This window comes from Hemiscyllium ocellatum, chromosome 26 (genome assembly GCF_020745735.1).
Source record: "Hemiscyllium ocellatum isolate sHemOce1 chromosome 26, sHemOce1.pat.X.cur, whole genome shotgun sequence".
NCBI lineage: Eukaryota > Metazoa > Chordata > Chondrichthyes > Orectolobiformes > Hemiscylliidae > Hemiscyllium > Hemiscyllium ocellatum.
The window spans coordinates 30,640,380-30,662,787 of NC_083426.1; the positions used below are offsets into that span (position 1 = coordinate 30,640,380).

A 22,408-nucleotide genomic window follows, 5' to 3' on the forward strand; every position below is an offset into this window, starting at 1 on the left:
CTTCCTAACCCTTGATTGGTAACTCGAGGAACCAGCATTTTCAGGTGGGCGGTTACTTTTGCTTCCTCCAGGTTGACTCCTGATGAAGGGCTTTTGCCCGAAATGTCGAATCGCTGCTCCCTGGGTGCTGCCTGAACTGCTGTGCTCTTCCAGCACCACTAATCCCCAGCCCAGTGAAGCTTTAGGGAGGGGGTGGAATGCAGAAGTAAAACTCTCACGGAAGTTTCTGACCCTGCTGAACATTTTATATTGTAGTATATTGACGCCTGAACCAGATTGTGACAATATGCCTTTCGCTTTAAATATCGACTTTTATTGAGACCGTCACTGTTTTATTATAACCAATGTTTGAACGTGAAATTCTCCTGCTGGTTTCGCACTCGCATACAGGAGGTTTTTTTTCTTTGTTTGGGGTTACAAAGAGGCGTTCCTACTTGGCGATAAGAAGTTTGCATCAGATACTGTAAAACTTCCTGTGTTGTTTTCTCGCCTTTTTCTATTGGACGCAGGTAGTCATATCGCCGAGGGAGCGCTGATGCAAATGTTTGCAGCTCAGTTCTGATCTTTGCCTCTCACGCTGTGTGTTGACAGTGCGGGTGGAGAGGGACCAAGGCGCCGAGAAACACTGAGCTCTTCCACAAGTTGCACTTTCTGCGAAACTTTTTGCGACTCGTTAGCAACTCATGAATTCCCCGCGTGGGCCGCTGTAGAGCTTCCAAGCAAAGACAGTTCAGTCGGGAGAGCGCAATGTCTGAAATGTCAAGTTTTCTGCATGTTGGGGATATTGTCTCCCTGTACGCGGAAGGCTCGGTGAATGGCTTCATTAGCACCTTGGGGTAAGAGATCATTGAACCTAAAGTATTCACACGCACAAAAGCAAACTGTACTCTCTCTCCCCGCTATGTAGAACCGTGCACTTTGCAAACCTTCAAGCAGCCCGTGACCAACTGTCAAGTTAATATGTGCAAATTCATCAGATCTCTGCAACCAGCTCAGTGACTCTCCGGGGTCCTAACTTCCGCCAGGTTCCCGTGAAAGTCCGTGACACTTGAGTTGAAGCGTTGACGCCAGTTTGTTTAGGGTGAATGCTTTTAACCTGTAGAAACAGTGTCGCTTTGAATGTATTTCTGTAGTGCAGCTCGGCCTAGCTGCAATGGATGTAACTATCAATAGAGCTGATCTTTAGATTTACTTTGCAACAATGTGATCAGAAATACAAGGCTGGCTGTCCAGTAATGTCATGTTGTAATATTGCAGATGTTCTTGTCTTTTTATGTAGCTTGTTCCTGGACAAAAGGAAGTTTTATAGAAATCCGTGTTCTCTGAAATCTGTTACCATCTTTACATTTACACTTCCTGCTAACCTGATATATGCTTCACTCTCCTCACTTTCTGACACACATGGCACATTTTGAATACCAACGATTTTTGGAGAATGGGCATAAGCATGTCCTAGACTTTGGAGATTTAAGAACATTCTCTCCAAGAAAAAAATTTGTTTTATCCATGGGGAGACAGCTCCTACCCTACTTCCATCACACTTACCCTCTTGAGTAATGATTTGGAGATGCCGGTGTTGGACTGGGGTGTACAAAGTTAAAAATCACACAACACCAGGTTATAGTCCAACAGGTTTAATTGAAAGCACACTAGCTTTCAGAGCGACGCTCCTTCATCAGGTGATAGTGGAGGGCTCGATCGTAACACTGAATTTATAGCAAAAATTTGCAGTGTGATGTGACTAAAATTATACATTGAAAAATTGATTGTTAAGCCTTTCATCTGTTAGAATACAGTGATAGTTTCACTTCTTTCATGTGTAAATCACAAAACCTTTTTTTAAAAGTTGCATTCTAGGGTTAGCTGTTAACAATGGTGACAGCTAGACAATATGTTGAAGGTGTTAGCCCCCTGTGTTCTCTGTCTATGACCTGATGTCTAGATTGATTCTAATCTAAAAAGTGAGATAACAGAGTTTTACATAAATTCATGCAGTTTTTGCGCTCAGAGTTCTACATGAATGTATGCAGTTTTTGAGCAAAGTACAATGTAACCCTGCAAGTCCACCTTGGAGGATGGTCACCCGAAGGTCGAGGCTGAATGTCCTGGACCATTCAAGTGTTCCCCAACTGGGAGGAAACCCTCCTGTCTGTTGAATGTTGTGCGGTGCCCATTCATCCGTTGTCATAGCCTTTGCTCGGTTTCCCCAATGCACCATGCCTCCTGGCATCCTTGCCTGCAACATATAAGGCAGACAACTCACATGAGTACCTGCCATGTACAAGGTGGGAGGTGTTCCCACCTTTAATTGTGGTATCTAATAGGTAACCATCCTCCAAGGTGGACTTCGAGACAGGCAGCAGAGGAAAGTGGCCGAGCAGAGGCTGATAGTTAAGTTCGGTACCCATAGGGAGGGCCTCAACCGGGACCTTGGGTTCATGTCACATTACAGGTGATCACCATTGCACCACACACACACACACACACACAGACAAAGACCCACATACATATATTTTGTGGGGTGAATTTGTATTGCAGAGTTACATTGCACTTTGCTCAAAAACTGCATACATTCATGTAGAACTCTGAGCTTAAAACTGCATGAATTTATGTAAAACTCTGTTATCTCAGAGTTATCAAGCCAGGGAAACAGCCAAGAAGAACGGATTCAGGATGGTCCAGGTAATGATCACAATGGCATTCATCCCCAAACTCCATCAACAGACACATTGACCTGGACACCATATACAAACCACTACAGCTGAAACTGACACCCGGAAACGGCAAGAACGTCCATCAACAGACACATCGACCTGGACCCCACATACAAATCACTGCAGCTGAAACTGACACCCGGAAGCGGCAAGAACAAACCAATATAAATACCGGAAGAAACATCAAAGCAGCGCTTCACACGAGGCTCCAACAGCACTGATGATGTTCCCTAGCCAGGGAACAAAACGTTTGCAGCAAAAACTTCCAGCTCGGCGAGCAGAACCACAACAACGGATACCCGAGCTACAAATCTTCAATCAGATTTTAAATCTGTTATCTCACTTTATAGATTAGAATCAATCTGAACATCAGGTCATAGACAGAGAACACAGGGGGCTAACACCTTCAACATATTGTCTAGCTGTCACCATTGTTAACAGCTAACCGGAGAATGCAACTTTTAAAAAAAAGGTTTTGTGATTTACACATGAAAGAAGTGAAACTATCACTGTATTCTAACAGATGAAAGGCTTAACAGACAATTAATTTTTCCATGTATAATTTTAGTCACATCACACTGCAAATTTTTGCTATAAATTCAGTGTTATGATCGAGCCCTCCACAATCATCTGATGAAGGAGCGTCGCTCCAAAAGCTAGTGTGCTTCCAATTAAACCTGTTGGACTATAACCTGGTGTTGTGTGATTTTTAACCTCGAGTAAGGGGTTCAACATGATTTATGTTGTTACTTATTTACAAACAAAAATGTTTATCGATATTTTTAATACATCTTGTCCTTAAAACTGAATTGTCCTGCATTTGACACAGCGCAAGCTCAAAAAAACATCCTGCTTGAAGAACAAAATAGTGGAAATTATAAATGGCCTGATCCACGATAATTAGAGAATTAAAAGCTAGGAGATTGGGATGTCCAGATAAAAATCTCTATTTCTAGTTTGCATACAAAAATCATGATAGTTTGCAGTGGTGCACTACAGATTTAACAAATAGCATAGAACGTATGAAATAAATTTTAAAAAAGCAAGATTTGTATGTATATTTCATGACCTCAGGATGTCTCAAAATGCTTATGTCATCACTTGTAGAAATTGGGAGATCCAATTTGTACATAGCAAGCTCCTGTCAACAGCATTGTGCAAATGAGTAGATAACCTGTTTTAGTAGGCTGCCTTAAAGCATAAGCCAAATGCTGATGTTTAATGTGGCTTCTTGTCAAACAGAAGCATTTTAACTTACAAGGTTCCAAAGAAGGGGTTATTAACAAAAGTGAGAGAACATTGAATTGGAGGTAACATTTGCATCGCAGTTGAAAATTGTTTGGGAGGTAGGAGACCGAGGGTGGAGATAAATACGCATACTCTGTTTGAAAGCCATGACAAAGTGTTTTCTCCAGGCATAAATTTTGATCCTATAATTATTCACCATATTTATTCATGCTTTGAATGAAGGAAAAGAGATTTGCCTATCCAAGTATGCTGAGTACATTGTTAGTAAAGATAGTAAGTAGCACATGTGCCCTTTTTTATATTTACTGGTTGCTCTCCTGTGGTCGCACAAACTAGAACTCTAGATGCTGCTTGACCACCGGAAGATTTCCAACATTTTTTGTTTATATTTATGATTTCTAGCATTTGGCCCATATCTCTCTAAACTCTTTCTATACATATACCAATCCAGATGCCTTTTAAATGTTGTTATTGTACCAGCCTTCACCACTTCCTGTGGCAGCTCCTTCCAAATGTTCATCACCCTCTGTGTGAAAACATTACACCTTAAGTCCCTTTTAAACCTTTCCCCTCTCACCTTAAACCTATGCCCTCTAGTTTTAATTTAAAGAAAATATTCGTTCGTGGGATGAGAGCATCACTGGCTAGGCTAGCATTTATTGTCTGTTCAAGATGGTAGTTAAGAGTCAACCACATTGCTGTGGGTCTGGAGTCACATGTAGGACAGGCCAGGAAAGCAGGCAAATTAAAGGACAACAGTGAACCAGCTGGGTTTTTCCTGACGATTGATTCATGATTAGTGTGGTGCTGGAAAAGCACAGCAGTTCAGGCAGCATCCGAGGAGCAGGAAAATCGAGGTTGCGGGCAAAAGGCCTTCATCAGGAATGAGGGGCTTCCTGATGAAGGGCTTTTGCCTGAAACGTCGGTCTTCCAGCTCCTCAGATGCTGCTTGAACTGCTGTGCCTTTCCAGCCCCACTCTAGTCTAAAATTTGGTTTCCAGCACCTGCAGTCCTTGATTTTTCCTAATTGATTCATGGTCATCATTAGACTCTTAATTCCAGACTTTTATTGAATTCACATTTCACCATCTGCCATAGTGTGATTCAAACCTAGGTCCCCAGAACATTATTGGCATCTCTGGATTATAGCCCAGCAATGATATGTTTGACATGGCTTGGATTTTTTAAAAAACGTCTGAAGCCTTAACTTAAAGCTACCTCAATCAACAAATTTTTATGACCCTCCTGTTTTATTTACTGAAGTAAGTAGTAGTAGAATGGCATTTGTCAATCCAGAACTCTACTCTCTTGAGGACAGGCTAGGTCCTTGAGATGAGAAAACCCTCAAAATACTGTCAAGTTACTGTAATATGATGTTTAGAATTACTGTGTTTATAGATAAAATGTACCATGAGTATGCTAAACAATGTGAGCCAATGATTATTCTGCAATTTGTTCCAGTTAGCTTGCCTGACTTGACCATACAACTGGAAGTTCTAAACTGCTATGCCATGTGATTTTTATCTGATTATACGTTTAAGGACTTTGGGGTCTTTAAGTCCTTACTCATACAACCCAAAGCAACTGGAATAAAAAAAACATTCTGGCCTTACATGAATGATACCATTGTGGAGATATAATGTGTGTTTCATAGCAGGCAATGGCAAACTGTATTCAATTAATTACTATATCTGACAATATAAGGAAGCTGAATTAATTACATTTACTATTACAATTGGTCATGATTATCCAGTATTCATTAATATTAATATGATTTCCTGGGCATATAGAATCATGGATCAATTTGAATCTGTGCTTTTCAGGAAGGAGAACATAATTAAGAGGAAAAATGAAAGCCCTATTTTGTGGAATAAATGTCTCAATTGTCTGTATTAGTGCACTCTACTTGTATCATCGTGAACTAAAATGATGAGTCATTGGACATGAATGCAGTCTTCTTTGAAGGACTTATAATTATATTCCAAACAAAAATTCAGAGACATATAAAACATTTGTTGCTGAAAAGGGGAACTATGAAATATAAAGCACGCATTTAAACAGTTTTAAAGAAAAGTAACACAGCATTCACAGATTGACAATTGATTTTCTGAAGCAGCAATTTATTTGGGAAAGTTTGTAGATTTTTCGCGCACAGTATTTCTGATCATAATTATCCCTGCTAGAATTTTACAAGTTAAGCTGTCACAGTCAAGCTCACCGACTTATAATTGGTTGAATGTTTTAAATGTTCTAATTTTCCACGAATTTAGCAAAATTATAGGACATGTAAAGTATTCTGCAGTTCTGGGTAGTATCTGTTTATATCGTGGTTTAAGATTTTAATTAAGTATAATTCTTTTTGCTAATGTTAGTTTTTCAGTTCTAAACACGTTGGGAAGTAGGAGCAAGAGTAGACCATTCAGCCCTTTGGGCGTGCTCTGCTATTTTAGAGCATCTACATCAACACTATCATCTTCTCTTATCCCAATAGTCCATTGATGGATTTAGTATCTGGAAATCCCTCTAATCTACACAATTCCAAATGCTCGCCACCCTCTGAATGAAGAAGTTCCAACTCATCTCAGCTATAATAGGGTTTGCCATTTGTTCTGAGACTATGCTTTGAAAATGTAAAATAACATTGTTTTCTATTGATGGCATCGTTGTTAAATGTGATGCAATATCTGATACAAAGTTCTGCAGACTAGGTAAGGCTCACTTTCATTTCTGGCTGCATTGAATTGGCCAATACCTGCAAGAGCAGCAAGAATATTATAAACGGTGTGTGTACCCTTGGAGGAATGGGATGGGAGACCAGGTGGAATAGGGGAAGCAGCTAAGAGAAAGGCGACTTATTGAGGAAAGGTGAGAGAAAGTGATGGAGGGAATGAAAAGGAGAGAAAGGGAGATGGACAGAGGGAGAGAACGCTAGGAAGTTAGAGAAGAAAGAAGGGATGGAAATTCCAGGGTTTTCAGTTCTTACTGTTACTCATTGATTCCTGCTGGAAAGTGCATATCTCTTGACATCGGACCAGAACTAAATTGGCGTGTGAAGAGGAGAATTTTCTAAGCTAATTGGTGACAGGAATGCTGGCAAATAGTTGGAGGGGTATGTCAAGAGGTCCTGACATCTGCCTGCTGCCTTGCCATATTGCCAGTTATGGTAAAGTTAGTTGCTCAATTGCCGACTGAATGGCCACATCCTTACTCTGTAGGCATTTTACTTACAATGGTCTGTCATTGCATGAGGAGACAGCCAATGAAACCTTGTTGTCTCCCAGTAGGTTTATAGGGTGGAAGCCTTATTTTGTTGGCACTCCATATTATATCAAGGTGCCACCCCATCTTCCCACCCTCTAGTGACAATGGCTGCACTGTCAACAATAGTGCCCCCAACTTCACATACACTTTTCAAGAGCACCTTACAATTAAGTTGCTCTCTCCCTGGCGTTGAAGATTCAGAGATAGCCATCACTTATAGTGGAGCTGCTGGCCTACTATTTGGGCTGGCTGCTCTGAGAGTGGGGGAAAGCTATGTTGCCAATCGTCATTAGTAGCTGCCAGCAGTATGACACACCAAATCATTTTATTGGCCAAATTTGTTGGTTTCTGATTTAGGCTGTGGCGTCAGGACTTCACCATCACCCACAAAATTCAAAGAGAAAAACTGCTGATGCTCAGTGTTTGGATTCACACTTGAGAGGATGTTCACTCTCTACTATGACCTAGAATGATTATTTCCCAGGAGAGGAAATTAATCATATTGAGTTTCAATGGTCTTATTCATTGTGTGTAAATCCTGACAGAAATGAATTATTTCTCTTTTTGAAGTATATGCTTGTAAGGTTAGAACACAGATATAAGTAGATGACAATTTCTACATAACAATTTCTTATTTGCTTTTTGCATTGGCCTGTCTGAATCTGTGTATGTCTAAGTGATCTGTAATATTACAAACAACCTTGAACTTGTTTAATCTTTAAATCATAATTTTGACAAGATGGAACAAATTAGTTAATAATAATTTATAAGGAGTGAAGTGTGTGGTATAAGGTCATTTGAACTTCTCAAAGGGGACTCGGGTAAAATATATAGAAGTGTTAGAATCCACAATTATTTTCGATCTATGATTGCAAAATTGTATGTTATTACTCGACTTTCTTTTTGCCTTCTGATAAAAATGTCTAAATAAGATCAAATGTTGCACTGTGTATTTGGTGCAAAGCATATTCATATAGTCATATATTTGTGAATATCCAGCACTCATTCACATTAGAATTTTGTTCCTTCATCTTGTAACCTTTTACTCTGATTGACGATTTAAAAAAATTATGATAAATTTGTGTAAACCACGTACTTTGAATTAAATTGCTTGAAGGTGCTTTCATTTTATGTTTTCAGCATTGAGAGTTTAATGCATGAAGCAATAGCTTCTTTTTGATTTACCTTTAGTAGAAATGAGGTGCTTAACGAATGTGATGGACAATATTTTTGTACATGACCAAAAATCTGGATTTCTTAAAGACTGAGGAATAGAACATGAATATTTCAAGGAGTTAAAGTTGTAGACTTAGGACTGTGAGCTCACAACCTAGAGGGACAGGATTATAAAATTTAACTAGCTGCCGGCAAAGTTTTTAATAGGAGTGGTTCTATGCTACAGAACAGTATTCTTGTATTGGAATTAACTGAAACTAATTAATACTATTTCATTGAAGAATAGAGCTGAGAGCTGCAAAGGGAATGACACAACTAAGATGACGAGATATCTTAGGGTTTTGGAATCCCAAATGTGGTGTAAATATCACAGCAAAGGAAAAACTGAAACCAAAACAATTGAAAATTAATTACTCATGAAATAAAAACTTGAAATCAACTCAAGTTTGTTCTACTTGTATTCTGGTTACCCCTGTACAGGATATAACTGTGTCTTAAATGCCCCTGAAAATGGCATCTCTTAATTTTCCTGACTGGTTACCTCAGGCATTTGTTTCTTCTGTTACATGTCCTGAATTTAAATCTAAATCTGAACTGAATGCACAATCAAGACACTCTGGCGTTTCTGGAGAGTGCAGTGTGGAGAATAATGAATGATCTTAGGAGAAAAACATTGCCAAGCTTTGCCAAGCTGGTCTGTTAGATTTTGTTCATGTTCCATTTTCACAAATGAAGACTAACTATTGCATAGGATTAATGTAAAACCTTTTTCCTCTTCTATCTGTTAATAATATCTTTTAGTTTTAAAGTACCTAGTTGTCAACCAAAAATCTGTGAACCAGAAAAAGACTGACCCGTTTATTTACTTTTATTTTGCTGCTCTATATATTCATTTGATTTCTTAATTATTCTAATAATCCGTGAATGAATTTCATTCAAAGTACCCATTCCTTTCCCACACTTTTCCCAATCCTCTCCAGCCTATACTTGCACTCATCAGCTTGGATGAAAGGAGACATTGCTTTATGTCTTTATTGTTGCAACTTGATCGAGCTAGGTTTATGGATTGACATTAAAGCTTTAATACCATCACTTTTGGTCAGTTGGCTGAGTAATAAAGTCACTGAAAAAATTCAGAGTGTCACCAGTCACAAAAATATGTACTTATAAGGAAAAATCAACCTGCTTCTAAATTTTCAAACGTGAATTTCATTCGTGAGGCTGGAATATTTATAGGATCTGAAAAGAAATGCATTTGAGTTGGAGGAAAAGAGAGTGGAAATATACCGAAGTAGTTTGTTGACCATATGGCATCTGAAATATATCTTTTTTCAAACTGGTTGACTGACTGACTGAACAATTCTCTGATCAAAGGACATAGGACTTTGATTCATAGCAAAGAAAAGCACAAAAGCTTGATTCAGAAAGTAATTTTAACTTTAAAGGGCCAGTATGGATTTAATTGTGAAGTTCTTCACGGCAAATTTTTTCTGAGTCTCGACATTTCAATATGTAATTGAAATTGCTCATGAAATTCTATTTCAAAGTAATGGAGTGAAAATAAATTGAATGATTCAGCAAAACTTGTGTATTCCATAAATTCTTTGCATTCATAATGGAGGTCAATAACTCATCCATCTTGAGTTGTGATAGTATGTTTGATATTTTACATCAAAACAAGTTAAGGAAAAAACATTGCTCAGAACTTATGTGATACAATATTATTATACAAATATATTCTTAGGCATTTGCCTCTGTTAAAATAGTGAACAGTTGAATATCTTTTAGAGCTTTAAGGATTTGCACAATGGATGCACAGCCTGCTTCCACAGGGTTATATTACATTTCTCTTTGCTGACTTCAAATTCTTCCAAAAATCTTTACTTACCTGAATTTGTACAACTGAATGACATGTTGGATAAGTAAAGATTTAAAGGACATTTGTTAATTTGAGCAACTTGGGTATTGTGGCTCCAGTTGTTCCTCTGCTTTGCTTCCAAGGAAGGAATGGTTTTATGGTTCTGTTTCAGCTGTTTGTGGTGTTTTTGTGGTCATATATCCATCTCTGGGCCAGGGCATTGTGTTTCAACCCATAACATGACTTGATGGCTGTGGAATGTGTTGTAAATGCAGCCAAACAGGTTGACTGCCAATCTGTAAATCTTTTGGATGTCCTGATAAGTGATTAGTGCAGAACAATTCCTGATCAGCCACGAGTTGCAGTGCAATAACCTCTTCATGTTAAAAGACTCCCTATGCAAGTGTTAATTCTGAGGAACTACCACTCCTACACCAACACAATATTTGTGCTTTGTATGTCTAAACTGTTGTAAAATAATTCCCTTTACAAACATTGGTTACTAATGTAACTGCACAGAGGCCGCTGTCCCGTTAGCAAGTCACCCTCTATTTATATATCCATATTACATGGGTTCTGACCAGCCAGGTCAAAGTTAATCCCTAGACTGAGGAGACTTTCTGAATCTCCTGTTCTTTTTTTAAAACTTTTTTTTCACCCAGAAGGTGGTGGGGGTCTGTAATACACTGCCAGGGAGATTAGATTAGATTACCTACAGTATGGGAACAGGCCCTTCAGCCCAACAAGTCCACACTGACCCTCTGAAGAGCAACCCACCCAGACCCATCCCCTGTATTCACCTCTGACTAATTCACCCAACACTATGGACAATTTTGGGATGGCCAATTCACCTAACCTGCACATCTTTGGACTGTGGGAGGAAATTGGAGCACCCGGAGGAAACACACAGACGTGGGGAGAATGTGCAAACTCCACACAGACAGTCATCCAAGGTGAGACTTGGACCTGGGTCTCTGGCGCTGTGAGGCAGCAGTGCTAACCACTGAGCCACCGTGCCACCACAATCTCCTGTTTCTTTTTGTCAGACAGGGTGTCATGATTGGCGCAGGTTAACAACCCCAATCAAGGATCTCATAGTCAATGAAATCCTTCTGGTGCTGATTCCAATCACTACAGTTACCATTGCACTAGCTGTACATTCAAAATGCTGCGTACGTAAACATTTGAAAGTTCATAACAAGGTCTTCAGATATTTCAAGAGATTCTTGTATTTTTCTATTTGTTAACTGTTGCATTATTTGCATTATAGTGCACTAATAAAAATATTTACTGCAACGATAATTTGGTTTTCCTTTGGACAGCCAGCACAGCTTGACAGAGGTTATTAAAGGGGGCTGTAGGAAATTGTCAGTACTTGAAATTGGAATGTCTGCCAACTATAAAAACCATGCCACAATATAAATGCATGAGGTAGGATTTGCTGATTTGGTTTGAGGGGCCAAATTCAAAATAGGCCCAAATCCCATTGCAAGTTAGGAACTTAACAATGATTTTTGGAGAATTAGCCCGAGAGTGCAGGAAAATTCTTGAATCTAGAGGAACAATAGGAGGCCTTGCAGCATTGAAGGAGCAATAGCTTGCCATAACAAGTAAGGGACTAAGAGAGGGTGGCTCAAATTAGTGACTCTCTCCCAGCACTAATAACCTTTTTGTGGAGGGTTATCCCTTGACAGGATGGGCCATGACTGGAGTTCTGGGCTTTAGAAGCATCCTGGAGCCCTGTCCCTCCCTGGTTTGCCACCAAAAGTCTCCCTGCTGTGCTGTTGATATGGTGGAGGACCAACATATTGATAACAAAATTCCAATTGATCCCTGATCAATGGCCTTAATTGGTCCTTTAACCATTTAGCCACGTCCAGTTTGTGGGTCCTGACCTGGCTTTCTGGGAAATGGCTCAAGATGGTGCTCATAAACTGGTATGCTACACTTCACCCCGACCTGTCTTTACTCCTACCCATAACTGGGTAACATGTCTTGCCCAGTATGTCATGCTGCATTGCAAAAGTACATGACTTCGTATCTGAAATAAAAGTTCTGAAAATGTACTGATCTCCCTGTTAGCGCCACTATTCCAGTGTGTTCAGAGGTAAACGACTTCCTTATTTGAGTCAAATGCTCACCTGATTGACAAGGAGTCAGATGCGCTCCCTAGCCTGTGCTGATGTTAACTGATCTATATTGACACAACAGTGGGGAATGCACCACTTACCATGGGAGAGTTGTTTCTGATTGCAATTCAATGACTCTTGTCAGAAAACTGATGTATGGCTGTTCGGTGAGAACAGGATCAGACTTAACTTTGATGATGCCCCACCCTATCTGAATAGCCTGTGGACACTTAAAGTCTAGACTTACCACTTGTGTGAACTGCTGGAGATTGGTAATTCTTTATTACGCCTTTCAACCTTTTGTCTAAGGAGCAAAAATAAATATTTTTTACAAAATGTTTGCATCTTAGATTAGATTAGATTCCCTACAGTGTGGAAACTGGCCCTTCGGCCCAACCAGTCCACACCGACACTCCGAAGAGTAACGCACCCAGACCCATTTCCCTCTGACTAATTGACCTAACATTATGGGCAATTTAGCATGGCCAATCCACCTGATCTGCACATCTTTGGACTGTGGGAGGAAACAGGAGCACCCAGAGGAAACCCACGCATTCTCAGGGAGAATGTGCAAACTCCCACACAGACAGCGTCTTATGGAACAAATATTTTAGATGTTTGGTTTTCTTCCCTACCTCCAGCTTTTGCTGTTTAGCTTTGTAATATTATTTGAAATACAATGGTAGCCAGCTCAGAACTAGCTATAATTATTTATGTATTGCTACAAAATGTTTTCATCTAATGTTAGTACATTATTAAGAGAGGCACCCCAATTAGTATGGGCTCCATTTAATTTAACTGTAATGTCTCTTCTCCGTAACATTGTTTTATTAATGTTGAATTCTGCTTGCTTAAAAATGTGAGTTATTGAAGCACTGGAAGCTGGGTGGAGAATTAGCACAAGGCTGATGGACAGTGTTAGGTGTTTGAACTTTGGAGAAAGACTGGAATTAACAACTGCTCAATAAAGTAGTGGAGACAAAAATGCAGGCCAGCATTTTTCTTGGTTTAGAGTCCTTTATTGATGATTGGGAAGGACTGAGGTTTTATTTTACATGAAAGAAGCTACAAAAACAACTTGATTTTAAAGGTCAAGACACTTAAAAGTGTATGACTCAATCTTATTAAACCAAATTTTTAATATCTATTTAAGGGTTGAGTCAGAATTCGAGACCAGATGATCTCTCTTTGCTTGTGACCTGATTTTGTCTGAGAATTCTTTCTAGCATTTGTAATTGATACCCTTGTTAAAGAAAAGGATCATTCAAAAGCTAGAGAAGTCTATTATATCCTGTGAAAAGCTATATACAATTACAAGGTGTGATGACAGTTTATGATATAATATTATGACTTGGAAACTTAGGTTCTAAATTGGACAGGACCACATGCAGCTTTAAGTTTAAACTATAAACTGAAAATGTGGGAGAAACTCAGGCCTGCTAGAATCGTGTGCTGGAGAAACAGAGTTAATGTCTCAAATCCAATATGATTTTCTTCGAACAGAAGAGGAATCAGACTGGACTCAAAATGTTATCTCTGTTTCTTTCTTCACAGATCTCACCAGACCAGCTGAGTTTATCCAGAATTTTCTATTTTTGCTTTAGATTTCCAGCACACACAGTCTCTTGCTTTTATTTAATAGCTTTATGTATGAAGTTTCTTTCAATATTGTGTCTGTTAAGAAGGACTGTTTAGTTTTTAGCATTTAGTTTTCAGTGGAAGCAGGATGTCTGAAAATTTGCATGCATGCATTTAAATGCAGCTTTTAAAAACATTTGAGATGCTTCAGAAACAAAAATATAGTAGAGAAAAAAATTGGTTGTTGCCTAGCGATGACATATCTTAGACAAGGGAGATAGTGAGAAAAAGAAAACAAGTTTCTTTAAAAAAAATCTAGAAAGGTAGTGAGTATGCAAGATTCTTTCAAAGACAAGCAGGTCACTCAGAGGGAAAAGGCCTGTAAGAGAGCAGTGCAGATTAGCAGTCTCCTAAACAGGCAGGGCAGAAGAAAAATTCTGAGTGGTTTAATGTCATTAAGGGAAGAAAAAAGTCCTAGAAATAAAATTATAAGGTGTCAGAGAAGAAGTCATCCTACAAGGCTGGTAAATTCATGAGTTTAAGGAACACTTATTAATGAGTAATTAAACAATGTAGACAATTTAAGGGTCTCATGAAGAAATCGTTCAGTTAGAAATACTGCATCAAAATGAATGCAGATGAATGGCAAAAAGAAACCAAGTACAGCACTTGCACTGAGCAAAGAACTGTAAAGTGGCAACAGAGTGACCCTACACTGATGTTTGAGTTTCTGTAGACTGTTGTTGTGGGTAAAAAGATTGCGCTTTTATTTTTGATATTTGTAATAACACAATTTCAACTAGCTCTTATATATTGTAACTTTTTTTCCTTTTGATGTAATAAACTTTGATCTTTTGTTTGAAGTGCATTGTCAACCTCTTGTGAATATGTTCACTAACTGACAATCACAGTAACCAAATTGCAAAAAAATAAATGTACAGTCTGTAGAGCAAAGTTTCATTCTGGGATATGACATTACCATTATTACCATAGTAACAGGCAACCATACAGAGAAAAGCTGCAATATTAAACAATATTTGATCTCAGTTTGTATGAAGAACAACTGTGCAGGGTTTTAGATTATAGGGAATCAAGTATTTTCATATTTTATGCCTAAAAGCTTTTTGGCTATATCCTACAATTAACATATCCATGGAATCAAACTAATAGCTGTTTATTATTGTTGTGATTGTTTGATAAATATTGCTATGATTGTTGAATACATTGAAAATAAATACAGTAATTGTGTATTCTGACACACACATGCTTACCTATCATTCAAATGCTCAATGACCTTCATTAGCCTGCAGCACACCAAAGCCTTATTTTTAAAATTTTAATTCTTGTGTTTAAATCTCTGTACGGTCTTGCCATTCCTATCTTTAATCTGCTAGAACTCTGCACTCATCTAACTGTGACCTCCTGTGCACCTTCTACCCTCTTTGCCTCATCATTGATGATGGTGTCTTCAGTCATGAAGAATGTTCTTCTTAAATGTTCCCATTTTTCATTCATTCCATTCTAAATCTTTCTTTGGTTCTGTGTCAATTTTTGTCTGATGCTTATCCGAAGGGATTTGAGGTTTCACTACATTAAATAAGTGTTGTTGCCTATTATCCATCTCATCTGATTGCAGGGATTGCAATTCGATCATTCCAATACCTACTTCAGACTCACAACAGTTGGTTATTGTGCTGCCGCCATTGATCTTTTCAGCTTTATAATCACGTATAAACGAAAAGATTATGTAATGGAATTTTAAAAATGACTCAAAGCAAAATATCATGTTTTTTTTAGATTAGATTATTACAGTGTGGAAACAGGCCCTTCAGCCCAACAAGTCCACACCGACCCGCCGAAGCGTAACCCACCCAGACCCATTCCCCTACATTTACCCCTTCACCTAATACTACGGGCAATTTAGCATGGCCAATTCACCTAATCTGCATATTTTTGGACTATGGGAGGAAACCGGAGCACCTGGAGGAAACCCACGCAGAGAATGGACAAACTCCACACAGAGAGTCGCCTAACAGCTTGACATCAACAACTTCCAGAGTGGACATGTTTACTTGTATATAATTTGGATTGCCCAAAAGAGTGTGCTGTACAACTGTAATCCATGAAACATCTTTGTTTAGACATGGTTATATTTGAAATAATTGAAAACGAGCCCATTTTCTTGGTACAAAATTGAGAAGGTGACTAACTATGCGACATAGGCTATTCTAATTAATTATCAACAATTGTGATAATATCCAACATAACTGAGTAACCCGGATCTTACTATTTCTGTGATTTTTTGAGATTTTAATCAGTTTAGTCTTCCAATGGAAACTGCTACCTTTCGAACATGAGTCTCCATGTTGGTTAGTCCAGCAACAACATCTTTATTCACATAGCGCCCTTAACACAGTAAAACAACTCAGCATTCTGGTGGGCAGTTCTATGAGGGAAATGTTGGGCTTCCATTTTGGTATTTTTAGTTGGAATGTTAGAAAATTTAATCCAAAAGATTTGGACGGTGCTGCTCGAATGTATCTCTTCCAATTTTGATATAAACTTCATCGAAATATCAATGTAATCATTGATTTAATTAAATGAAGTCCAACAGTTTTAATGAAAGTTCTGATGGTGCAATTACATTGCTATTCCATTGGGTGTTTAATCATTTTATCTTGCAAAGTACTTTTAAAATTACTATCCGATGATTTAACTTCATTTACATGCTGTCAGGCTTGGGCAATCCCCACCATCTTGATTGTATCTGTTCCTTGTTGGTGACCTGTTAAATTGTTTGCCTCAGTTATTCTTCATCTGAATACACTTGGCTTCAGAATGATAAAGGATCTAAATTACAATCTTGATTAATTTTTCAGCTAGATCATATCTAGCAGAAACTGATGTCCTGACATTTTAAAAATATTTATTGTTTTTGCAGATTGGTGGATGACAGATGTGTGGTTGAGCCAGGGGCTGGAGATCTGGAAAATCCTCCCAAAAAATTTAGAGGTAAATTTGGTTTTATTGCATAACATTGCATGAAATGTAAACATTGTGGATAATGCGTTGATAAGCAGGCCCGTTTCCATATTGTAGGGAATCTAATCTAATCTAATCTAATTTCAAGATAGGGCTTACTAATTTCTCTCTTTGGTTAAGTTGCTTTAGAGATACATTGATCTTAATCCTCTTGGACTTTGGGCCTTGTGGCTCAATGGTGGGTGATGTTCATTATTAAAGGAACAAGTTGATGATCAGTCTCGTAGATGTTATCTTCTGCATGGATCAAGCAATACACTCAGCCTGAACAATGACATAATTCAGGGGATGCCAATACTTTAATCTGAAATGTCTCCACATGAGTTTCTATTTGTCCTCCTCATAGAAGAGGGTGCTTGTGGCCTTCTAATGAGGCCTTCTGAATCAATATTGTCAGCAGCAGGATGCCATACACATCTGCCATTGGTCTTCCAGATGGCAGAGATCACAGGTTTCAAAGACGCTATTAAAGGAGCCTGGGTGAGTTAGCATAGTGTGTCTTGTAGATGGTACACTGCTGCCACTGAGCGTTAATGGTGGAGTGAATGAAGGTTGAAGGTGGTGGATTGGGTACGAACCAGTTGTGCTGTTTTTGTCCTGGCTTGTGGTGAGCTTCTGGAGAGGGTCATTGTAACAGTAGCCATCCAAACAATTGGAGAATATTCCATGACACTTCTGAGGTGGGCCTTGTAGGTGGTAGACAGCTTTGGGGTTTCAGGACATAAGTTACTTGCCGCAAAATTTCTAGCTTCCAACCTGATGTTGTAGCTTCATATAACACAGAGTAGGATTATGAAAGATATTCAAGCAGATGCTATTAATGGGTAGGATTTAAATTATATTGCAAATGCTGTGCTTCAGCATGAGCTAACTGCTGTTTGCTTTACATCATTCATGTTCAGCACTCAGGGTCACTTTAGGATAGCAAGGTTCAACTTGTTTTTTTGTATTCAATGCTACTGTCCAACTTAATGACTTTGATAAGTTAGCTTAGCTTATACTTGTTGTAAAAGTGAGCAACTTTCAATCTTATCCACTTCATATATTGTCCTTCCCATTTTCTGCAGGCCGTAGTGATTGTGAGTACTGCCTCTTCTTGTCTGCCGTTTTCTTGTTCTTGTCAAACTAACTTTGCAAATAGAATTCCACTGTTATAGTATAAGGATCCTGTTCTCAGAGAATTAACCTGTTGTTTAACAGTGAGATACGTGACAAATATGCTTTGGCCAAGTTAACTACTTAGCTGTTGTTACACTGCATTGCTGGTTCTTAAACTTTTATAATAGCCTAAGCATTGTGAGACCAAATGTAAACTGAAGGAATGTTTCACCAAGCATCTCAGCCTGGCCCAGAGGAGCTGACCTGACCTCACAGTCACTGCCAATTTTAATTCCCTTTCCCACTCTCTTTCTGACATGAGCATCCTTGGCCTCCTCCATTGGCACAGCAAATCAAACTCCAAATTGGAGGAACAACACCTCATCATCCGCTTGGGCAGCCTACAGCCTGGAGGACTCAACATTGAGTTCTCCCAATTTCAGATAACATCTCTTCCCATCCCCCAACTCCCTTCTCAGCCCCACCCTTCCATTCCATCGACCACCAGGTTGTACCCTTGACCTCTGTTCCCCCATCCCCACTTCACCACCCTGCCCCTCCCCATCCCCTTCATCTGCAACTCCCCTTACACCCACACCCAGTCCTGAAGAAGGGTTACACTCCAAGCATTGACTATTCCACCTCCTTATGCTGCCTGGCTTGCTATGTTCTTCCAGTCTCCTGTCTCTCTACCTAAGCATTGTGAAGCTTTCTAAAACCTTTTGGCATTGATTTAAAACTTCAACCCTAAACCAAGACACCCAATCTTCTGCTACACCCCAACCACCATCAATTTTACCCTTTGAACAAGCAAAGTGATCACGAATTCAATCAAGGCACATGTCAGGGCCTAATTTTGACATTAAAGTAAAGGAAGAAAAAGCTTTCATCTCCATAACACATTTCATGTTCTCAGGATGTGCCAAAGGTCTTTAAAACCAATGAAAATCTTTGTATGAGTTAGTACTAATGTAAGTAGTTCGTGAAAACCATATAGCCAGCTAGATGTTAAAAAGTTCCTTTCCTTTCAGCCAGCAATCATGAAAATGAGACAGTAGACTAGAAAATAAGTCTCTGTGACACATTCAATTAATTATTATTTACCAAGGTAGCAAAATCAATTGACTACATCACTTTATAGGTAAAAGTGAGGACTGCAGATGCTGGAAACCAGAGTATAGATTGGCGTGGTGCTGGAAAAGCACAGCAATTCAGGCAGCATCCAAGGAGCAGGAAAATTGACGTTTTGGGCAAAAGCCCTTCATCAGGAGTGGAGTCAGGGAGTCTCATTTTATGACTCCTTGAGCAATCTGAATCCTAGTATTAATACTTTTGCTTCTCCAAGAATTCAGTAGTATGCTTTAAAAGATAATTTTTTTAGGCTAGCTTTGTTGTTGTTTAATTCTATTCTACTCTCATCCAGACTTCGATTTTCAATTTAATAGTGATATGACATTTAGAAAAATACTATACAAATTTTGTGGCACTTAATTTGTTCACTAATTTTATTCATGCACAGTATTTACCACAATCTCTGTGTTATTGCAGCACCTCATAATCAAGTTCTTGGATCCTTTTTAAGGCAAGATTTTTAAACAAAATTGCCACAGAACTGTGTTTGCAGTCATTCAAAAACTGACATCTTTTACGTGAATACCAATTCTTAAATAGTGAATTTCCTGTTGTATTACCCACAGTGAGTCAGAGGGTATGGAAACTCATAACCGATAGCCTGCCTTGGTGCGGAGGTTAGTTGGCGTGGAAGGGAGGTAGGAGGATGCATAGAAACAAGGGAAAAGTAATTGTGCCACCCTGTATATATTTTCCATAATGACAAGCAGCTTGTGTAATTTTCTCCATGGGATTTAGTGAGGAGAGTTTAGTGGTTGCATACTATCTTTAGGAAGCCAAAAAAGTCTTTGCAGCAATTGGTTTGTTGTTAAATCAGTAGAATTCTGGCATTAACTATTTAGAAGCTGGTGATAATCAAGACAAATTTATGGTACTCAGGTTTTGCTTTGCTATGCAACATCTCAGGATGATTTGCACTGTACCTTAATGTTTGTGCGAAGCAAGTTCAGCTTTGTGACAATGATAAACTAATTATAAATCTGTGGTCAAGGTCTGGCCTGGCTCTGGAGTGAGATTCCCGTGAGGTTGCTCTCACCTGCTGCTTTAGCTTGACATCCAAGCAGCACAGTTCTAGTGCGAAACAAAATCTGATTTGGAATGTGATCAGAGAGCATCTGATTTCAATTCTGTTTTCTGTTTCAGCGGGCAGACATTCTCACCTGCCTGCTGAACAATGTTGAAATTTCAAACTTTACGCTGCCACATACATATCATCAAGCTAAGCAGGTTAGTTAAAGTGCCAACTAGGAATCACAAAGTATACGCAGGTTCCATCTTACCAGACTGAATCTGATGCTCTCAGGCTGCTAATCTGTTTGTATAACCAGAGGGACGTAAGGAGAGAATTCGGGTGTGGTCATAAGTATTTGTAAGATAGTGAATCATGCAGTTCCTGACAGGAATGTTAATGAATAGCAAGGCACCAAGCAGCAGTAAGAACATGGAGATCACATCCACCAAGACTCCATGTTGGGAATGAAGAATGAAGAAAACAATGAAACATGTGAAAAAAATGAGATGGAAGTAAAGTCTAGTACTGAGAAAAGTGGAAGACACTGAAGGACGATGATCATTTTTTATTCGTAAAGCATAAAATATTAACTTTTGTTTTCTGAACTATTCAGTTCTTCTATAATTAAAAATTGCCCTCACAGATGGTAATTTGATTTATCATGCCAATTTTAACATTTACAATTGTACTCCAATTTCCTTAACTTTTGTTACTACTGCTTTATATTTGAACTTTTCAAATACATCTCTAATTTATTTTCAAATGCTGCTGTCATACTATACAACAAAAGTCAGTACTCCATGTTTTAACCACCATCTGAACAAAGACATATATTTATAGTTTTGCTTTAGTTTCTTCAATGACTATTTATGGCCTCATTGGTATTGAATGGGCAGGCAGCAGACATCACTCAATACTGTCTCAAAATCTTTTATAACTTTACAAGTGCCAAAGATTCCTATTCATCTTTGTTCATGTGCAAGAAAACAGCTCATCAAATCTTTCTTCATATTTGCAAGTCTGTAATGCTTGGGCATGTTTTAGCTGACTATTTTTAAGTGATAAAATTCATTTGTAGGGTGGAGCAAGAAATATCATTACTGGTGAAAGGAGTTAGGAGGTATGCTAAGTTCACATGTCCAATTGTATTAATGTGTTGGTTGATGACTAATAAATGAGAATGACATGTCGTGTGTGCTGTGCCTGAAGGCTGGCCCTTGACTCATCGTCTGCTGATGCTTCATCCTGAGCTGGCTTCCTGGCAGTGGTGCTTTGTCATCAGCTTCCAATTTCAGAAGGATGGGCCATGAGGCAAGTCCTAAGTCTATCTCAGATGGAATGAGGATTTGAACTTACATTGTTTGCACTATTTAGAACTAAATGCTGGTATATCTCGTCAACTGAACTAAACAGCTCCATGCACACCCAGAAAAAGAGGGCAGAGTGGTATATAGAGGTGGCAGTGTTCATGGGCAAAGTTTCAGAGCTTACGGCCTAGATATTTCTGCAATATTGCATTCTAAACCAGTAAGTGCCAGTAATTAGCAACACTGGTGCAATGGACTCAATGTCAAACCGCTAAACGCGTTTTCAAAAAGACCTTTATTAGAACCAGGAAACGGTTTGCTCATTCAAGTGCAAATAACAATGGATTATATGTCATTGCTCATAAACCTTCACAGTTTGTGAAAAGGTGCATTGCAATCTAACAGTCAAAAATGATTGCGCAATCACAGTAATCTTTGGTTCTATGATAGCAGAAGAAAGAACTAACCTGTGTTTTGTCCAGTTTTCTATCATTATCTTCATTCCTGATTGTGGCTTTTTTTAGTGTCTGTCTACTCCCTTGCCTGAATTTTATTTTAAATTTCCTAATTCTGTATGGACATGCTGGCAAGTCAGCATTTTAATATTGCTTTAAATCAGTCTGTTCAGACATGACCACATTGTTGGAACAGTGGGATTTAAACACTGGCCTAGAGTTCGGGAAATTGGCACTGTGCCACAAGACGAAAGTGAGTACTGCAGCTGCTGGAGATTAGAGTCAAGAGCATGGTGCTGGAAAGGTACAGCAGGTCAGGCAGCATCCGAGGATCAGGAAAATCCATGTTTCAGGCAAAGGCCCTTCATCAGGAATGAGGCTGGAGGCCTTGGGGTGGAG

The 22,408-nt window shown here is 38.9% G+C and overlaps 1 protein-coding gene across 2 annotated transcripts in view; it reads left to right on the forward strand.

The window, feature by feature from the left end:
- Nucleotides 1-488: 488 nt before the first annotated feature.
- itpr3 (inositol 1,4,5-trisphosphate receptor, type 3) overlaps nt 489-22,408 on the forward strand; it is a 280,397-nt gene continuing 258,477 nt past the window's right edge. For both annotated transcript variants that reach the window (XM_060845471.1, XM_060845473.1), the window contains exons 1-2: nt 489-836; nt 16,906-16,976. In XM_060845471.1, the coding sequence (XP_060701454.1) occupies nt 748-836; nt 16,906-16,976 (160 nt within the window). In that variant the 5' untranslated portion in view covers nt 489-747. The remainder of the gene's footprint in view (nt 837-16,905; nt 16,977-22,408) is intronic.